Below are 21,728 nucleotides of genomic sequence, written 5' to 3'. Positions count from 1 at the left end.
CTGAAGAATTATCCTTAACCAATCTATTATCATCTTCTGCTTCTTCTACTTCTAGAGCTTCAAAGTTATTCTGCCTTGTTGATTCTCGTAGAGAATCTAAGCACCTTCTAGCTGGATTTTTAACATGCTGAAATTCATGCTTTTGAGCAGGCTTAGTGCTCTTTTCTTGCACCACTGACCTCTTCACTCTCCATTCCTGCCTTCCTACTAGTCTAGTACATTTACTAGTTTCATGTCTCATTTTCTTACACTTATCACACACAGAAGGTTTCCATTCATAGTGAATTGGAATCACAATCAAATCTTCCCTCTCATTAATGAACTTTAAAGTTTTTGAAAACTTTGTCCTGTGTTCACCTCCACCATGACTCTTGCATATTGTAACCTATCCCTGTTACTAGTAGCCTGATCCACTTTAATCATTTTTCCTATAGGTTTTATGATTTTCTCCAGATAAGAGAGCCCCTAGTATTTAAAATCAAGTAATAACTGTGTCCATATAGGCAATACATTCACATCTTCTTTGCATATATCTACCTCAGCAGTCCAACGTTTCAATATCATGGGTTTACTATCAAAGAAAGGAGGATTACCAGCAAGAATGAGATCCCTCTTTTCCATAGAGCTAAACCTAACCACATAAATTCCTTCTTTAAGCAAAGCAACTTTCTCCACCCCATGGTTGCGCTAGATTCTTCTAAAGAATCCTTCCATGGCATGTATTGGTGGATCAACCTCCACCACATAGCAATACAAAGCAGAGTTCCAGTAATCTATTTCTTCTTGGACATCTTCTATTCCAATCCTAACCACATTTCCATTATCATTTTTAGGAGAAAACAAAATAGGTACAGGTTCAATATTACCTTCATGAACATTTTTATCTTGTGAGATTCGCTCCTCAGATTTTTGGATTGTCTCAAGCCAATCCGAAAAATTATCCCTAAGAAGAGATTGTTGTTGGAGAGTCCTTAATGAAGTGTTCAGAGATAGACATTCACCCTGCTGACCTAATCCATCGACCGTGCTCCCGGGAGCACAGTGTGCTACGTGCTCCCGGATAAAACGCAAATAAAAACAAACAAAACGCAGATATAAAAAACTCTACATATATAATAGAACATTTAGTTAACCAATATAGAACATATTTTGCGCGGAAAAACAAAGACAGAAATCAACATATTAAAACCCCTAAACTCATTTGAAATTCCAATTACTCTCACTTCCACAACCAACTTTCACAAACCACGATTTTCTCTCACTTTCTCTCTCAAAAAAACTGACCATTTTCTCTCACTTTCTCTCACAAAAACGAAATTAAACAAATTCTACAAAATGGAAGATCAATCAAAGAAGCAAATTGAACAACAATATGTCAGAACAAAGAGGTATAACACATTCATGATCATCTTGAATTTTAGGTTTGATTTTACTTTCGAATTAACATTATAATTTACTGAAAATATTCATGGGAATTTCGTTGCAAATGAACAGAAAACAAACTTCAATATCTCAAACACAATCTGCATCTTCTACGAAAGAAAATGAAGTGTAAGTTCTACCATCTTAATTCTTATGTTCAGTTTTGATGGAAAAAATGTTCTATTTTCATGACCTAGATGTCCTATTTAATAAATTCAAATTTTGTGATTTGAAGTTTTTTTTCATGTTCTATTTTCATGCCCTAGATGTTCTAAATCATATGTTCTATTTTGTAAACGAAATGTTCTATTTCGTATGTTCTATTGTTAGTGGCTACATGTTCTATTTCGTATATTCTATTTTCATGACCTAATATGTTCAAATTTTGTAAACTGAATGTTCTATTTCATATGTTCTACTTTAGTAAACTGAATGTTCTATTTCATATGTTCTATTTTGTAAACTGAATGGTCTATTTCATATGTTCTATTCTGAATGGCTACATGTTCTATTTCTTATGTTCTATTGTCATGACCTAGATGTTCTATTCTTATGCGAACAATGTTCTATTTTATAAACTCAATGTTCTATTGTCAATGGCTACATGTTCTATTCTTATGAGAAGAATGTTCTATTATCATGTTCTTGGATGATTGCATATGTTCCATTTTCAAGAACTCAATGGTCAATTAAATATGTTCTATGTGTTTTATGTTCTATTTTATGAACTGAAAGTTCTATTTTTATAAACTAAATGTTCTAACTGTATGAGATTAATGTCCTATTCACTATTTCATGTTCTATTGATTTATGTTCTATTTCAAAAGTTGAATGTTCTATCATATTGCCTTGTTCTATTGCATATGTTCTATTTTCAAGAACTCACTGAACAATTAGCTATGTTCTATGTTTTATATTCTATTTTATGTACTGGATGTTCTATTCTCATAACTTTGATGTTCTATTTTGTGAACTAAATGTTCTATTCTTCTGGTATTACTTGTTTATTTCAGTAATGCTGATCAAGAGATGTTAACACCACAATCTCAATCACTATCACAGTCATCAACTCTGCCACTAACTCAACCTATACAACCAATCCAAACTCAACAACTCACTGAACAAACACAATCATTAACCCAACCATTGATACAAACTCAATAACTCACTGAACAAACACAACCCACTGAATCAACAACATTGCCCACTCAAAAGCAGATTAGAACCAAAAAAGAACAGATTGACGAACCAAAAAAGAAAAAGTTCAACAGCACGACCCAAAATGAAGAACAAACAAAAAGTGAAGCACCAACACCATCACAGCCACAAAAAAAAATCCTACAACGCGAGACACACGGCTTCCAAATTCATGGAAATAGCAAAACAATTGACAGATGCACAAAAGCAAGAAGTGCATGAAATGGGTTTTGCACCACTCTTAAACCTCGACTTCCCACAATACAGTACAACATTCACACAATACTTTGTTGACCACTTCAACATTAGTAGGTGTTCAGTTATGCTTGAAGGACAAGAAGAACTCACAATAAATGAAGAAGATGCACATTCTGTGTATGGACTACCAATTGGTGGTCAAGAGGTAAAGGAGGTAAAATCAGAAAATGTGTTGAACCACATGGAGTTCATGACACTTTGGAGACGACATCTGAATATTAGAGGTGGTAGTCCAACCATTACATATGTTATATTCTTATAACTTGGATGTTCTATTTCATGAACTGGATGTTCTATCTTATTGCCTTGAGTTCTGTTACATATGTTTTATTTTCAACAACTGAATGAACTATTAAATATGTTCTATGTTTTATGTTATTTTTTATAAACTGGATGTTCTATTCTTATAACTTGGATGTTCTATTTCATGAACTGAATGTTCTATCTTATTGCCTTGAATGTTCCATTACATAGGTTCTATTTTCAAGAACTGAATGAACTATTAGATATGTTTTATGTTCTATTTTCTAAGTTGGATGTTCTATTATTATAACTTTAATGTTCTATTTCTTGAGCGGAATATTCTATTACATATGTTCTATTTTATGAAGTGGATGCTCTATTCTTATAAACTAAAATTTCTATTTTATGTTCGATATTTGATGGATAAATGTTCTATTTTAGTTACCTAAATTATAATGTATTTGCAAATTAAAGACATGTTTGAAGCAAATTATAATGTTCATCTACATTTATAAATGGTAGTCCAACCATTCAGCAGTTGGAGGCATGTTTGAAGGAAAATGTACCTGTCACTGAACACTTCAAGACAGACTTCCTTGTTTTTGCTGTCAACTGTCTCATCAAGTCAACAACAAATCCAAAAGCGAACACAAAGTTTCTTAAATCTGTTATAACTGCTGATGATATAAGTCATCTGGACTGGTCCAGATATGTTGTTGACAGCTTGATAACATCAGTTAAAGAACTGAGGAACGACGGTAAAAGTTATTTCACTGGACCAGTGCCCTTCATGATGGTAAATTCCTTTTTCTCTGAACAATTTTTACATTATGTATGATAATGTTCTGTTTTATGTTCTTTTCCCTTTGAGAATATGTTCTATAAGCTCAAGTTCTATAATGTTCTATCCAATCAACTAAAAATGTTCTAATTGTATATATTATACTATATTATTTTCTATGTTTTAAGTATATATATGCTACATGTTCTATATTGAAGGTTCTACTTTTATGACAGATATGTTCTATTGTATATTATTTCCTATATTCTAAATATATATACTATATGTTCTAATTTATTAAATAAATGTTTCAATTATATGAACTAGTTGTTCTACTTCTATACATGTTCTTTTTCATGCCCTGTTTGTTCTATTTATACAATAACAACTAATGCCTTCTTTGATTTCCAAAAGCTTTACTATTTTGACCGTGTGAGGGTTCAGAACAAGACATTCCCAAGAGAATTCCCGATCATATCATGCTAGAAGAAGAATATGATCAGGCAAAGAATGAGAATAGAGGAACAACAAGGATTTGGGAAAGGTCTTGTTCTAGCAAGAATTGAACAACAACAACAACAATCACTTGCTCTACTACCAGTGCCACCACAACCACCACAGCAACCAACTATGCAACAACAACAAATTCAACCTGATCTTCATCAACCTATACAACAACTTCAACTCCCACCACCACCACAACCCGAACAAGCAACAACAAGCAGCCACTAGGAGAATGTTGAACAACAATATCAACCACCATCAAATTTGAAGGTATAAATGTTCAAACAATAAAACTGATTGTGTTCTACATAAAATGCATAGCTGTTCTAAATGAAAATGATAAATGTACTTTTTCCATACATGTACTATATTTAATTGTAAAATATTCTAAAGTTAACGTCTAAAATGTTATATCATAAAATCATATATTGTTCTAAATGATATGCAAACGTGTTCTAATGTTCTAACATTTAATTCTAAAATGTCCTATCTTTAATGGTATAATGTTCTAAATGATAACTGAGATGTATAATTAAACTGATTATGTTCTACATAAAATGCATGTCCTATCTGAAATTGCAAAATGTTCTAAATTAAGGCCTAAAATGTTCTAAATGAAATGAAAGTTTGTTCTAAATAAAAATGAAACAAATCTAAGTTCTAATCAAGTTGTATGATGTTTAAAATCTACTACTAAAATGTTCTATATATAATGTAAGATGTTCAAAATCAGATGGACAGTTGTTCAAAATCTTGTATTATATTCTCTACAGGATTTCATAGAGGAGTTCACCAAATTGGTAAAAAGTATTGGAGGAAACTTCTCAAGATTTGGCTACTTATTACAACTTTCCCAATAAATATTCAAAACCAATGAAATTGAAGAGATAATGGCAAATGTTTTGAGTGAGATGTGGGAAAAGTGTGCACACAAAGTGAAGCTTTCACAAAGTAGCCAAGAGAAGACCCCAAATATTCTTAGCCAAGATGAGGAATTATTTGCTAGTGATGAAATTGGAGAGCTTCTGAAAAAATTTGAAACACAAGCTACCGACACATATGAAGGAAAGAAAATATCACTTTTTGAATTAACTCCTCCATCCTTTTCTTTGCAAATTGATTCCACCCAAACATCACAACCAAGAGAGTCGTCTGAACAGCCAAGCTTGGACTTGAGGTTGGGTTTTGACGAGTTGGATAATCTGCTTTCTACACCAGAAGACATTTCAATCGAACACCTCTTTGAAAAAGAGATGCTAGATCTTGGAGGGGAACACAATCAAGGGTAACTTAATCTCAACATATGTTCTATTCTAATAACTTGGATGTTCTATTTCAATACATAAATGTTCTAAAGCTGAATGTTCTATTACATATGTTCTATTCTTATAACTTGGATGTTCTATTTAATGAACTGAATATTCTATCTTATTGCCTTGAATGTTCTATTACATATGTTTTATTTTCAACAACTGAATGAACTATTAGATATGTTCTATGTTTTATGTTATTTTTTATAAACTAGATGTTCTATTCTTATATTGGACGTTCATTCATGAACTGAATGTTCTATCTTATTGCCTTGAATGTTCCATTACATATGTTCTATTTTCAAGAACTGAATGAACTATTAGATATGTTCTATGTTTTATGTTCTATTATATGAGTTGGATGTTCTCTTATTATAACTTTAATGTTCTATTTCTTGAGCGGAATGTTCTATTACATATGTTCTATTTTATGAAGTGGATGCTCTATTCTTATAAACTCAATTTCTATTTTATGTTCGATATCTGATGGATAATTGTTCTATATCCAATGCATAAATGTCTTACTTATCATGCAGAGATTTGAAACGTCCTAAGCGGATAGTGCAAAATCTGCCACCATGCTTTCGTTCTCCATTCTTGCGAAATACAACCACCTTTTCAAGAACATGAAGGCATTATACACAACACTATCAGACTATGCATTTGAAGAAGAAAATGAAGACAAAGAGTAAGTGGGCAATCACAATTGTGTTCTGAATTACTATATATAATTATATGCCTAATCGTTTTTACTTCAAACTTGTGTAGGGAGATTTTGTACTATGATGGGATGACGACAATAATTAGGAGTGATATGCAAACGCTATCATTTGAAAATGAAGTGATGAATAATGTCATTGATGCATGGACAACTGTACTCAACAACGGAAACAAGGAACGTGCAACAGATGCACCAAACAGAATTTTCTTCAAGACTAATGCATTTGTAAGTGTGTCAATTCTTTTAAGACCAATGCATTTGTAAGCCAATAAACAAAGTACCATAACAAACAAAATGTCGTTTTGTAGATATTACTATGCACAAATCAATACAATGATGAGAAGGTTGATATTCAAACAAGGACCGGACAATTCATTGAAACATTGGATAATGAAATGAAAGAAAACAACATACAAAATATTGATCAATTTGATCTGGTAAGTCATAATTCCAATTTGTAAATTGAATGTTCTATCTCATATGTCTGAATGGCTACATGTACTATTTCTTACAAGAAAAATGTTCTATGATTTATGTTCTATTTTATAAGTTAAATGTTCTATTTTATGTGTTCTATTTTCAAGAAATCAATGGATAATCAGAAATAAACTATGATTTATGTTCTAATTCTTAAGCTGGAATGTTCTATTTTTATGCATTGGATGTTCTATTTCTATGCCTTAAATGTTCTATACATATGTTCTATTTTCAAAAATTGAATGGACAACTATACATGTTTTATGATTTATGTTCTATTTCAAAAGCTGAATGATTCTATCTTATTGCCTTGAAAGTTCTATTACATATGTTCTATCTTCATGTTCTATGTTTTATGTTCTATGTTTTATGTTCTATTTTATGCACTGGATGTTCTATTCTTATAACTTGAATGTTCTATTTCAATTTAAACAACTGAATGGACAACTATATATGTTCTATAATTTATGTTCTATTTCAAAAGCTGAATGTTCTATCTTATTGCCTTGAATGTTCTATTACATATGTTCTATCTTCAAAAACTCACTGAACAATTAGATATGTTCTATGTTTTATGTTCTATGTTTTATGTTCTATTTTATATACTGCATGTTCTATTCTTATAACTTGAATGTTCTATTTCGTGAACTAAATGTTTTATTCTTCTAGTATTACTTAATCATTGTAACATTAGAACATATCTTTTATATTTGTTATGTTCTATTTTACAATGTTCTACTTTAATTTATAAACCTGAAACTCTATACAGATATTCTTCCCCATACTTGCAAGCGAACACTACTATATCTTCTGCATCAACATGGTCAATCATGAGTGGGTTATCGACATAATTGACAAAACAAAGTTGGCCAAAAACATCAAGTTCAAATCAAAGTACAAAGACTATCCAAAAAAGATGGTAAATATTTATTCAAATTCAAAATATACTGTCCAATGAAATATGAACTTTTACGTTATGTATAATTTAACATTTATGTTTCTATTGTATGTAGAAAAAAGCATTTCAAGAGTACGTGAAAACAAAGGGATTAACTACAAATGATTATTTGAGAAAATGAGGTCAAGGGTAGTAAAGATGCCATGCATGGACAACATTAACCACACAGACTGTGAAGTGTTTCTAATGAGACACATGGAAATAACAGTGGCGAAGGAGCAGAAGAATGGGATTGTGGACTTGGTGTACAAAATGTAAGTCCAGAATGGGATTCTTTAATATTCTCTATTTGTTATTTTTTTAACTGAATATGTTATATTTCTGATGCGTGGGTGTTTGACATTTGTACAGGAAGAAATGTTAAAAAAGTTGAGAGTTCAATATTGTGCAGAAATAATTTTGAGTAACAACAACCTCAATCGAGATGAAGTGCAAAAAAAGGCAAAAGCAAAGGGCAAAGCAAAATCCAGAAATTAGCAAATGTCTTATTTGAAATAGGGTTGTATATAGTATATCTAGTTATAGATATTCCATTCCTAAAAGTATAATGTTCTATTTTAATAGGAGTTATGTTCTACATATAGCTATAAATATTCCATTTCTAAAAGTACAATGATCTGTCTTAAAGACGATTTCTGTTCTACATGTAGTTATGTCCCATTTCAATTTATAAAATAGAAAGTAGTATTTATGTTCTACGTCTAGTTATGTCCCATTTCAATCTGTAAAATGTTCTATATATATATACTTAAATGTTCAATTTCTAAAAGTACAATGTTCTATAACAAGTAGTACTTCTGTTCTACATCTAACTATAAATGTTCCATTTCTATGTATAAAATGTTCTATCGATATAGTTAAATGTTCCATTTGTAAAACTTCAATGTTCTTTTACATAGAGAAATGTTCTTATTCAAATATGTGAATGTTCTTTTACTAATAGAATAATCTCTTGTTTCACTGTGATATTGCAAATCATTCTTACACAATATCAAAATAACAAAAAGATTCCAAACATATTGCAAATCATGTAAACTAAAATGTAACTATATTTATGACGTATTTGAAAATGTTCTATCGATATAGTTAAATGTTCCATTTGTAAAACTACAATGTTCTATCGATATAGTTAAATGTTCCATTTCTATATATGAAATGTTCAATCGATATAGTTAAATGTTCCATTTGTAAAACTACAATGTTCTTTTACATAGAGAAATGTTCTTATTAAATATGTGAATGTTCTTTTACTAATAGAATAATGTCTTGTTTCACTATGATATTGCAAATCATTCTTACACAATATCAAAATAACAAAAAGATTCTAAACATATTGCAAATCATGTAAATAAAAATGTAACTATATTTATGACGTATTTGAAAATTATACCATCAAATTATACTACAAAAATTCAAGGATGACAATTTGGTGTCATAGTAATTCCAAAAAAATAGTACCTAAATTATAATGTATTTGCAAATTAAAGAACCAATACCATCAAATTCTTCAAAAAAATCCTACAAACATCTTACAAATTAGTCGTTGTTGTAATAGTAACTCCAAAATATTCATCTACACCACATTGATTAAGTTGAGATCCAGTACTAGGATGAACTATATTGGAACCAGCCGGTACACTCATCTGCAAAACAAAATGTTCCAACTCTAGATCAACAATGTTCCAAACTAAGATCAACAATGTTCCAACTTATATATAGATAGTTCCATCATGCAATTAAAAATGTTCTACTTTTGTAAGAACCAGGTTCTAAAATCAAACATAAAATGTTCTAAAAGAAATAAAAGGTATTCAAATCACCTTAATAGCAATTTGAGCATTATTCTTTACTTTTAAGGCATTTGCAGCAGCTTTCTTCCTCCATCCTTTGGCCTGATTGTATTTCTTCTCAATAATGCTCTTTAGTCTACTATTACTTTGATACTTTGGTCGTTGATTTGGATTTCCAACTTTTACACCACCAACACTCTCAACATATTCCACAACCAACGCTTCACCAACCTTACCAATAATACTCTCAACTTTCTCCTTAGCGGTAGTAAAAGCAAGATCTAATTCATACCTTGCATTAGGATCAGATTGACTAGCTGTTATCAAACGGACAAAATTCCTTGTGATTTGCGCCCTCCAAACAGAAGAAGACACAGAATCAGAATCCCTAGCTTTCCTCTCTTCTACTTTCGAGCACATAACTGATCGTGTCCACCTCGCCAAAATGTACTGATCAGGAATTTTATCAACACATTGCAAGTGATAAACACGAAGAGAGTGGAAACACAAAACCCCAACCTCGCTATAGTAGTTGCAAGTGCACTCAATGTGATGTGTTACTTCATTGTAACCAACTTGATGCATGATCAAATCAACATCAGGACGACCAATATGGTATATAACAATGAGATGTTGACGAAAAAATACCTTCTGACCACACTCAGTTCCTTTAATAAACTCATCTTCAAAAATCTTATAAACCTTAGTTGTGTAAATCTGACTCGCATGCTCCAACAACTTCAAATGAGCAAATGTCAAATGTCGGTTACCCTTATTACATTGGAAATCCTGACCATTTTCCTTACTTCTCCATTCACCAATGTCATCAAGAAATAAGTTGTAGAAATCACATAAATCGTGTGTCTTACAGACACTAGTAGAATAACTGCTATTTGCTGCGGTGATATTGCTGCGGTTTTAGCCATACGCAGCAATATATTACGTAAAAAAAAAGATAAAATATAAAATAAAGATATTGCTGCGGTTTCGACCTAAAACCGCAGCAATATGGTGTCAACAGAATTTTTTTGAAAAAAGTTGACTATTTGACCAAACATATTGCTGCGGTTTTTTAAAAAAACCGCAGCAATATATTAAAATAATATTAAAAAAATAGATTTAATGATATTGCTGCGGTTTCTGACAAAAACCGCAGCAATATTATTAAAAAAATATAATAAAAAAAATATAAAAGGCGTGTGAACTTAGGGTTTTTTTTTTCATTTCCTTTCTCCTGCCATTAGGCGCCTCTCACTCCTCCTCTTCCCTCTCACTCCTCTCCTTCTGCCTTCCCCTTCGTTCACTCCTCTCCTTCTGCCTTCCCCTTCATTCACTCACAACTCACCCTCTACCTTTCCCTTCGGATCTCACGCCTCTCATCACCACCGCAATATCCTTGTTCCCCTCTGAAACCGTCGAGTCTCACTCGAACACACCGCCGGCTGTGCGGTTCCTCGACGAAACGGGTCGTCGTTGAAGTTCTTCGTCGCGCGTCTGCTTTGTCTTCGTCGGCTGTTTGTTTTGTCGAAGATCGAGGCTTGAAGATTGAAGACTCCAAGATCGAATACTTGAAGATCCAGTCTCGAAGATAGACTCCCGAAAGATCTTTTTGTTTTTGTCTTCGTCGCGAGTCTCGTTTTTTTTATTTTGTTTTTTTTTTCAGAATTTTTTTTCGTTTTTTAATTGTATTTGTTTTTTTGTCTTCGTCGCGAATCTTCGTTCCCTATAAGTTCTCTTCGTTTTTTGATTCGAAGTTTTGTTGTGGTTCGAAGTGGTTCGAAGTTTGGTCCGAGCCAGTTGCTTTTGCTTCCTCTGTCGTCCTCTTTCTTTTTTCTTTTAAAACTTGGATCTCAAATCCTTGAGGCGTTTTATTTGCACTGTTTGGTTCGAAGTGGTTTTGATTCGAAGTTTGGTTGTGGTTCGAAGTGGTTCGAATTTGATTAAGGGGAGAGAGGAGATAAAACTCAGATCTGATTTTTTTTTTAACCTTTAATTTTATTTGCACTGTTATTGTGGTTTGAAGTTTGGTTCTTGTTTTTCTTAGTTTTGATTTTTTTAGTTAGGGTTGGTTATTGTTTGTAATTATGAAAAATTATGATATTGTTATTATGTACAATTTTTCAGTTTTTTCGAGTTTGAGTTTGGCAATCGTTTGTTATTATATGAATTAGTTTGCTTGTAAGTGTTTTTTTTAATTTTATTTTTTAATCTATTGTATTATTTATGTAACTAGTTCTTTTTATCGTTATATATTAATAAGATTTATATGTCATTTCATTTTCAATTCATATGCGAATTTTGTGAATAGTGGATTAGTTTGTTGCCTGATTTTAATCTTACAAATGTGATTGCAAAATGAAAAAAAAATATTTTTTTTTGGTTACTATGACCTATTGCTGCGGTTTTGGCCCAAAACCGCAGCAATACTCCCTGTTAAATAGCTAATACATAATAATATTGCTGCGGTTTGGCTTAAAAACCGCAGCAATATTTGTAGATATTGCTGCGGTTAAAAACCGCAGCAATATAATTAATACTTATTGATGCGCCCTTAATTGCTGCGCGCCCAAAACCGCATCAATAGGGCACTTTTTAACCGCAGGAAATAGCATTTATTATACTAGTGAGAGTCTCCTTTTCACAGATTTATTTGTTGTCTCACTTCTTTGTGAGGAAAGAATACCACCAGAAAAGAACTTCTTAGAATATGCAGAGCACCACTTCTCCCTAAGCTCATACAAATCATTGAGCCACTTTTTTGTAGAACAATTAAATTGAGTCATCATCCTAGAATGAAAAATAACAAATCAAAGATAATGTTCTAATATAATAGCATATGTTCTTTTGATAAAGTAAAATGTTCTAGAGCTAAGCTATAACATCTTCCATTTATAAAACTAAATTGTTCTAAACTCTGAAATGTTCTAGATTATATTGTGGCTTGTTCTACATCAAATTCATTATGTTCTACATATAATGTTCTATCAATTAGATAAGTTCTATGTTTTATGTTCTATTGTATGCACTGGATGTTCTATTCTTATAACTTGAATGTTCTATTTTAATTTAAAAAATTGAATGGACAACTATACAAGTTCTATAATTTATGTTCTATTTCAAAAGCTGAATGTTCTATCTTATTGCCTTGAATGTTCTATTACATATGTTCTATCTTCAAAAACTCACTGAACAATTAGATATGTTCTATGTTTTATGTTCTATTTTATGTACTCCATGTTCTATTCTTATAACTTGAATGTTCTATTTCGTGAACTAAATGTTCTATTCTTCTAGTATTAAATATGTTCTATGTTCTACATAAATAAACAGTTGTTCTAAATAGAAAAATATAATGTTCTACATCAAACGCACGATTGTTCTACATTAATACACATTTGTTCTAAATAAAGAAAGACAATATTCTACATAAAAAAGCAATGTTCCTTTTCTGACAGAAATATGTTCAACATATAAACACATCAAATGAGTAAATAAAATAGCAGAAGAATCAAATTATACCTTTGCCAATAGAATTCGAACTCCGCAATTGTATCACTGTACTTCAAAACAGTATTAAAGACATCAACAAAATCATCTTGTGCCCTCAAGTCTGGAATGTTCTTCTTTGAATTCTGACCAATATGCCAAGTACAGAGACGATGGTTCACTGATGGCAAAACAACTTTCAATGCTGCTGCCATTGCTGCACACTGATCAGTCATCATAGTGATTGGTTTTTTTCCACCCATTGATCTCACAAATGAATCAAATAGCCAAACGAATGAATCAGTTTTCTCATTGAGCAAGAAAGCACATCCGAACATGATATTGTTCGTGTGATGATTCATTCCTACAAACAATGCACATATCAACTCATACTTATTTGTACGATATGTTGTATCATGAATCACAACATCACCAAAAATCAAATAATCCCTTTTCATCCTCCCATCTCTAAAAAAAAACTAACCAAATTCCCACAATTATCCAACTGGACATCATAATAAAAATCAGCCTCACTTGCTTGCCTTTGTGCAAAAAACTTCATCAACTGATTTGAGTCCGAAAAATCAATACTTTTAAGCTTCTCACCAGCAAGAGCATTATAGGCATCACTAGCAATAAACCCTAGGTTAGGAGAACCCCCAACTTCTTTCCTCATAACCCGAATAGCATCTGCTACAGGAATTCCACTTCTCTTCAAGTTCGAAATAAATGCCAACTGCTCAGAACGCACTAATCTATGTGACCTAATATAATGACGCTCATGAAGTGAGACCATTGCATGATTATGTCCCATAACATGTGCAACCAAAGTATAAACACCATCTTCATCAACATGAAATTGCACATAAGCCTGCAACCAGTTCTATAATCAACCTTTGAATACGATTTATGTCCTACATTATTCACATTCTTGAAACCAGTCCTCCAACAAACCATTTGTCTCATACAAATACTACCATCTTTGACCCTGCACCTTGTTTTACCCTTACGAACACCAAAACCAAACTTAAAAGCATACTCATTGTACAATTCAAAAGCTTCTTCATCACTTTTAACTTGCTTCTGTAGCAACTCAGATTCAGAACCTTGCTCAAACTCAACAACATAATTCTTCCCTAAAATGACAAAAATAAAATAATAATGATAGGATGTTCTACATGAAATCAGTAGGTGTTCTAAATGAAAATAACAAATGTTCTTTTTCATATATGTACTGTTCTTTTGCATATATGTATTATGTTCTACATAAAATCCATATTTGTTCCAAATGAACATAGACAATGTTCTAACACCAAAAGCTAAATGTTCAAAATGAAAAATGTTCACCTCAAAACTGATTAAGTTCAACAACAATAGCAGAATTACTTTAAGCATGTTCTACTTTAATTGACAATATGTTCTAAATTTAAGCCTTACATGTTCTATTACATATGTTCTATTTTCAAAAATTGAATGGACAACTATACATGTTCTATGATTTATGTTCTATTTCAAAAGCTGAATGTTCTATCTTATTGCCTTGAATGTTCTATTAGCACAATGTTCTAATTGTATGCACTGAATGTTCTATCATATATGTTCTATTATACTATATTATTTTCTATGTTCTAAGTATATATGCTAGATGTTCTATATTGAATGTTCTACTTTTATGACATATATGTTCTATTGTTATATTATTTCCTATGTTCTAAGTTATATACTATATGTTCTAATTTATTGAGTAAATGTTCTAATGTATGGACTAGTTGTTCTACTCTATCAAATTAAAATGATAATATGTTCCAAATTGCACTATGTTCCAAATCAAACGAATAATGTTCTAACACCAAAGAAACAATGTTCAAAATGAAAAAAGTTCAACAACAATAGCACAATTACTTTAAGCATATTCTACTTCAATTAGCAAAATGTTCTAATTGTATGCACAAAATGTTCTATCATATATGTTCTATTATACTATATTATTTTCTATGTTCTAAGTATATATGCTAGATGTTCTATATTGAATGTTCTACTTTTACGACATATATGTTCTATTGTATATTATTTCCTATGCTAAGTATATACTATATGTTCTAATTTATTGAGTAAATGTTCTAATTGTATGGACTAGTTGTTCTACTTCTATCATATTAAAATGATAATATGTTCCAAATCAAACGAATAAATGTTCTAACACCAAAGCAATAATGTTCAAAATGAAAAATGTTCATGTCAAACTGATTAATAATTTTATTTTTTAGTTCAAACTGATTAAATTCAACAACAATAGCACAATTACTTTAAGCATGTTCTACTTCAATTGGCAATATGTTCTAAATTCAAAAGCTACTTGTTCTAATTCAATCACCTATAATGTTTTATACATTTATATTCAATTATCAACTGATTCAAAAAATTCAGCAACAACACAAAGAAAATTTTATAAAAATTGTAAATACATGATGCTATAAAATTACTTAAGCAATCAAAATCATTCAATTATTCAAAAACTTACCAATTGATTTTGAATTACTAACAATTGAATTAGCAAATTGTGTAGAAGAATTGACAACACAACCTACAATTCAAAAAACAACATGCAAGTCACAAAATTTAGCAACAACACAATCGAATTAGGCAACAACGAACAATAAATTGCAAAATCGAACAACAATAAACCAACAATAAAGCAATTGAAATCATTCAAAACTTACAAATAGGTTTCGAATTAGGCAAAATTGAATCAGACAAATCTTCTGTCGAACTTCCAACAATAGCAGAAGCTAAATTCGACATTTGATCACCTAAATTAACAAAAATCGACGAGAGAATTGCAAAAACCGATAATGAAATCAATAACAAGTAGAAGCGAACAGAGAAGATTGGAGAAGAGAGAGAATTTCGAACATAATAATGATCAATTGAAATAAATGTTCTATTTGGTTATTTCGCTCATTTTATACTTTTCTACTTAAATAAAACACGGTCGTTTTGGTACCAAGAGCACAGTGTGCTACGTGCTCCGAGGAGCACAATAAAATTTCCACAGCTGACCTCCATTATCATCCTCGTCGTCTTCTACCTCCAGCTCCAATGCCAACGATATCATCTACTAGCCTTACTTTCGTAGCTTGAGATTCAGATGGACCCTTCCCTTTAACTACAAGAGATTTCTCCTGGATTGCTTTCTGTTTAGCTTTAGATTTCCTTGCCATGGTGCTTTGCGTAGTCACTACGCAGAGAAAACCTAGAGAGAAAGCAACCTCACTAGTGCAAGAATCTTTTTATAAATGTGTGTTGGTAACAATTAACTGATTGCTAAAAGCTTATTGTCATATTTTTGAATAAAATGATATTTATAGACATTTTAATACATATGTAATAGTATTATTAGAGGCAAAAAAGTCATTGGACATATTTGTCCCTAAAACTCCCTGTAAAACTCTATTTTACCATATACCTTTTTTAAAAATTTTGACTAGTCAAAATTCTAAAAGTGATCCAAACTCTCTTTTTACTCAAAAACTCTAATTGCAAAACACCCCATTATCTCTTCATCTCACTTTGGGGCAAGTACATAGAAAAAGCATAAAGAAGGATACAAAAGCAAAATAATAATCCATCAAGAAAAAAGGAAAGAAAAGACAAGACAGAAACATAGAAAACACTAATTTTACACCTCTACATTCATCTCTTCATTTTTCCACTAAAAAGAAATTGACAAATTATCAAACCCAACTTCGAATTTCCAAAATAATATTACCTTTTCCAAATTGTAGGAGCAGATTACAAAAGAAATAGAGAATTGCGGGCTCATCTATCCTTTCTTGACAATACCATAAATTTGGATCTTCACAAAATTTGAAGGTATGTTTTGGATTACTTTACAGTAAATTTTCAAGATTCAAATTTTGTTGCATATACATATCTGAGTAAGAATTCAGACTAATATTGTTTATTTATTATCCATTTAATTCTCTGGTAAGCCAAAAAAATTCAGAGTTATATTTTTCTTTGTTGTGATTCTGATTCTTGAAATCTTCATCAGAAAAATTTGGAGCTGATTGAAGAAAATTTAGCGGTAAGATTGGTTTTTCTTGTGATTCTAAAGAGTGAAGATGAAAGGGCAAGGAAGCTATGTGCCACCTCCATATATAGCCTTAGGGCAGTCTGATCAAGAATTTGAAGCTGCAATTACAGAGAACAATGCTGTACAAGCTCCGGCTTCTTCGAGCGATGGCGGTGCGGGTGCCGTGCAATGGTCCTCTGGAATTTGTGCTTGTTGCGACGATACGCCGAGCTGTATGCTACTATATATATCTGACTACTTGTGACTGACCCATTGATTTTATCAGAAGGATGAATTTTGTCAAAAGGTGCAATTTGAGCATATTAACATGATACTAATAAAAATGAACTTTTATGTTGCATTTATCTTGTTTTTGTTGCATTGAAGCATGATTTGTGAACCTAGATTGCCCCGATTCGTGCATTTGAAGTGAATTTAAGTTGTAAAGATGGTTTACACATGTATGGGTTTTGTAGGAATAGGTTACTTGTTTCTTGGATAATTTTGTGTACACGTCGGTCTATAAGGACATCATTATGGGGCATCTTGATGAATCTAAGGGCTTCTTTGTTAAAGATTCACCTGGCATTGAAGATAATTACTTTAATAAGTAAGGATTTGCTTTAGAAGGGTTTACTTATACCACATAGGAATCACTTTCTGATGTTTTTTTTTGGAGTGCTTGAAGGTATAAAGTTGGGATCATCATGTAGTTCCGCAAGTAAACAGTCCTAACTAGTTGACACTTGCATTTGTCTTCATCAAGCATTGCATTTTGGAATCGAGTCTGTAGTGTAGACATCATTCCAAATACTTGTTCACTTGTTTTTTCACAATTCTGATACTTTAAGCATTGCATTGTGTGATTGAGTCTGTATTTACTTGCATTTGTCTTGTTTGCTGAGAATATAGCTAAGAAAACAAGGAAATTCTATTTTTGGTGCCTAAGGTAGTAAGTTATGGTTAGATCATTATTTGCTGACTTTACTTTCATATATCCCATCTTCAGACCTAAGCTTTTCGTTATTCTTAAAACACATCAAGCTTTCTATTGAGAGTTAAAGATTGGACCAAAGTAGAAGCATGTTCTGCAGGTTAAGTCATCAAATTGAGAAATGAGAATATTGTAAAACAGGTACCTGAATTGGATTTTACTATATCTTGATTCAGAATGGGAAAGTTTGGCAAAGAAGTTATCCATAGTATAATGAATCTGGTGCTTTCCATTCATAGTACCTTGATACCTGATTCTATCAAATTGGCAAATTCATTGTTTTATGCAGGTTGTATAGGTCTCTTTTGCCCCTGCTACCTCTTTGCTAAGAATGCCGAGTTTCTGGGTTCTGGAACCCTTATAGGACCTTGTATGATTCATCTTTTGCTGTGGGGCCTCATCAATGGTGTTTGCTGCTTTCTAGCAGATTGTCCACTTTTGGGGTTGCCTAGCTGCTTCATTTCATGTTACGCTTGTAATTATCGAAAGATGCTTCGTACTAAGTACAATCTGCCGGTATGTCCTTTCTGTTTTGTGTGCTTTTTGGGCTGATATATCCTTTCAATAGACAACGTCATTCATACTGATGACTAAAAGTGAATAGTCAAACTCAAAATTAGTTCTAACTTTATACTCATTCATTGTGGTCACTAGTTGGGCAATTGGCAACACAATTATCAGGGGCTTATGCTCTTTTTTGTCTTCATCATGAATTGTACATTATGGAATCTATTTAGTATTCTTATAACAAACATGATTTTTCCCGATACAATCAGGATTAGAAGTTAGAACCAGCTTTCTCCATGTAATAAAATGTTTTGGAATAATTTCTCCTTTGTTACAATGAACTAGAGCAAAGAGAAGGCCCGAAAAATGTTTTGGGTAAAGCTTTTAGGAAAAATTGGATTGGTGAAAGGATAAGGGGAGGGGGAGAGCTTCTAAATGTCTATTTTGTTGCCAAGGGATTCATCACAATTTTGCCTGCCTGTTTCCAATATGATTGTGACAAACTTTGCATCAGAGAGCTGCGATTGCACTCTTTCCTCGATTGTTGTGTTCACTTTCTACCACATCATTATGTTGTGCTGCCTTTGGAAGTAGCTTTACAAGTTTGTTACCACAACTTTGAAAACATTCTTCAAATGACCCTTTCTTATAACTAGTTACCACTCACCATCATATATATATATATATATATATATATATATATATATGAGAAGATCACATGAGAATGCTCCTTACATGAGAAATGAGAATGAATCTCAACCACACGATTGGATTAGAGTTAAAAAAAAAATTCGAATTTTTTTTTCTTCTTCTAATATTCATTTTTTAGAGTTATATCACTTTTTCAGTAGAGTTACATCACTTATTCATTAGAGTTATATCGCGTAAAATTCGTTTTCATTTCACATGTAAGTATGCATTCTCATATGAACTCACTTATATATATATATATATATATATATATATATATATATATATATATATATATATATATATATATATTCTGAGGATCTTATTTTATTTGCGGATCGTAAGAAAAATATATAGTTCTTTCCAAACACGGCCAAATAATGTAAAACATTGCTTACAAGTAACTGCAGTCAACCCTTCAGCCATTAGATTTACCTTTCAGGCTTTTGTGGCTGGATGAAAAGTATATTTTAAGGAAAGATTGTTTCAGCAGATCTAATTTGCTGCCAACAGTACAACTAATCTTTTAGTTGGCCTTTGTGTAACAAAACAGAAACGGGATGGGTATATATGTGATTTTAATCTTTGTATCATCATGAATTTGGAATTGTCATATTCTAAGAGTTCCTGCTCCAAGATCCCAACATAATGAGAACTTAGTCGTTTACCCGTGATCAGTTCTGAACGACTTGACATTATTGCAGTATTATTTCTTAGAAATATAGGTGTTTTCATTTGTAGGAGAAATCTTAGCATATTGGCATGATACAGCCAGCATACCCCATTCTTTTAATTGTTCTGTATGCTCTCATAAGATTATATTTGAATTTTGAAATCATGGAAGCAATTAGGACTTTGTTCACCAATTCGGATGTTTCCTTCAGCAATTTTTTTTCACTTGCTGCTCCTATTCTTCTCTGCTAGTAGTATTGCGTGCACTGGGTGTACAATAAATTTATTGTACGAGTTCAATTTAAGCTCCCCAAATGATTTTGGGACTAAGGCTTTGTTGTTGTTGAGCTCACCTTAAGTTAAAACGGGTCACTTTTAAGTTAAAATGAGTCACTTTTCAAGTCAAGAGGGGTCACTTTAAAACAAAGGGTAATTTGTAACTTTAATAAGTAAAACTGATCCATTCAGGAAAAACTGTTACTCCTTATTATAAGTAACTTTTTATCATAAAAGGGTCACTTTTATGTATGTGACTCATTTAGGGCAAAACCTTCCTTGTGCACCCGTCTTAGAGAAGAATTTGTGTTTATGTGGATATCAATTTGCTGTTTGTGTGGTTTTAGCTGTTATCTGTTTTATTTAATGCATCCAAGACTTCAATGGAGTTCGATCAAATATATTCTTTTAGGGTATTGTTAGACTCCATATACTTTTCTGGATGCTGTGTCTTCCCTTGACAATAAGGTTTTATATTATGTACACTTCAGCAATATTTGTTTTCATGTCACACCCCCCCCCCCCTGTATATATACATATTTCACTAAGCTCGTTGCTCTTTTTTTGGATCGAAATGTATGTTTAGGAGGCACCTTGTGGAGATTTTGTGACTCATTTCTTCTGTCATCAGTGTGCGGTGTGCCAAGAATACAGGGAAATATGTGAGAAATCTGGTGATCTAAACTATGCTGATCACAGACAACCTGTAATTACAGCACCAACTGTCCAGAAAATGGAACCGCATCCAAGAGAATGAATGAATGATGCTTCCTGAATTACCCATTTTTGTTAATTATGATGAAATTCTAATTTCTAGGCTCTAAATAGGAAGGATTATATTCTAATGATGTTTTTTTTTAACTTGTAATCATACTTTCATAGTAGAACATGGCCTCTGAGCCTCTCATGGAAGCAACACAAAGTAGAAAGAGGGTAATGCATGTCTTGGGAGTTAAACTTGTGCAATATAAGGACATTTCATTTTTTGAAGTAACTAAATTAAACCATCTCCATTTCCAGTTGTCCTTCAATCATACTTCAAACAATTACAACATCCATGGGGTCGGCTGTATAAAATATGATTTCATTTCTTCTTGTCGTTCATAGAGCTTCTGCATCCAATTTCATCTTGTTAAGTGCTATACATTTTTCACAAACCGTAATTCGTTTTTTTAAATATCATTGTAAAAATCCTATATACAAGTGAAAGTATTGATTGAAACTAATATATTAAGATTTTCAGATAGATACCTTACAAAAAGTTTTAAATCATTACTTTTACGGTCCGTTTGAATAGTGGTCATAAATAGTGGTAATGATAATAATATTTAGTGTAAATTTGTTAAGAAATTTTCATGTTAATGACC

The 21,728-nt window shown here is 31.9% G+C and overlaps 2 protein-coding genes across 3 annotated transcripts; one reads left to right on the top strand and one right to left on the bottom strand.

Annotated features, from left to right (window-relative positions):
* Window positions 1–9,400: 9,400 nt before the first annotated feature.
* On the bottom strand, window positions 9,401–16,368 carry LOC125492754 (protein FAR1-RELATED SEQUENCE 5-like). The gene is made up of 8 exons (XM_057391555.1): window positions 16,236–16,368; window positions 15,868–15,957; window positions 15,669–15,731; window positions 14,102–14,283; window positions 13,682–14,018; window positions 13,181–13,511; window positions 9,692–10,466; window positions 9,401–9,514 (listed from the first exon to the last, which is right to left on the bottom strand). The coding sequence occupies exons 1-8, from the start codon at window positions 16,366–16,368 to the stop codon at window positions 9,401–9,403; spliced, it is 2,025 nt and encodes a 674-aa protein (XP_057247538.1).
* Window positions 16,369–16,755: 387 nt separating this feature from the next.
* On the top strand, window positions 16,756–21,386 carry LOC104901571 (protein PLANT CADMIUM RESISTANCE 10). Of its 2 annotated transcripts, XM_010689160.4 has the most exons (4): window positions 16,757–17,020; window positions 17,202–17,455; window positions 18,506–18,732; window positions 20,948–21,386. In XM_010689160.4, exons 2-4 carry the CDS (start codon window positions 17,272–17,274, stop codon window positions 21,116–21,118), a joined length of 582 nt encoding a protein of 193 aa, XP_010687462.2. In that variant the 5' UTR covers window positions 16,757–17,020; window positions 17,202–17,271; the 3' UTR covers window positions 21,119–21,386. The 2 variants fall into 2 exon arrangements, 1 of the variants encoding a protein (XP_010687462.2); XR_008967328.1 differs by lacking the exon at window positions 20,948–21,386 and having other exon boundaries at window positions 16,756–17,020; window positions 17,202–17,529; window positions 18,506–19,638.
* Window positions 21,387–21,728: the final 342 nt, after the last annotated feature.

This window comes from Beta vulgaris, chromosome 8, assembly GCF_026745355.1.
Source record: "Beta vulgaris subsp. vulgaris cultivar EL10 chromosome 8, EL10.2, whole genome shotgun sequence".
Classification (NCBI taxonomy): Eukaryota; Viridiplantae; Streptophyta; class Magnoliopsida; order Caryophyllales; family Amaranthaceae; genus Beta; species Beta vulgaris.
This window is presented reverse-complemented; position numbering and strand designations above follow the sequence as displayed.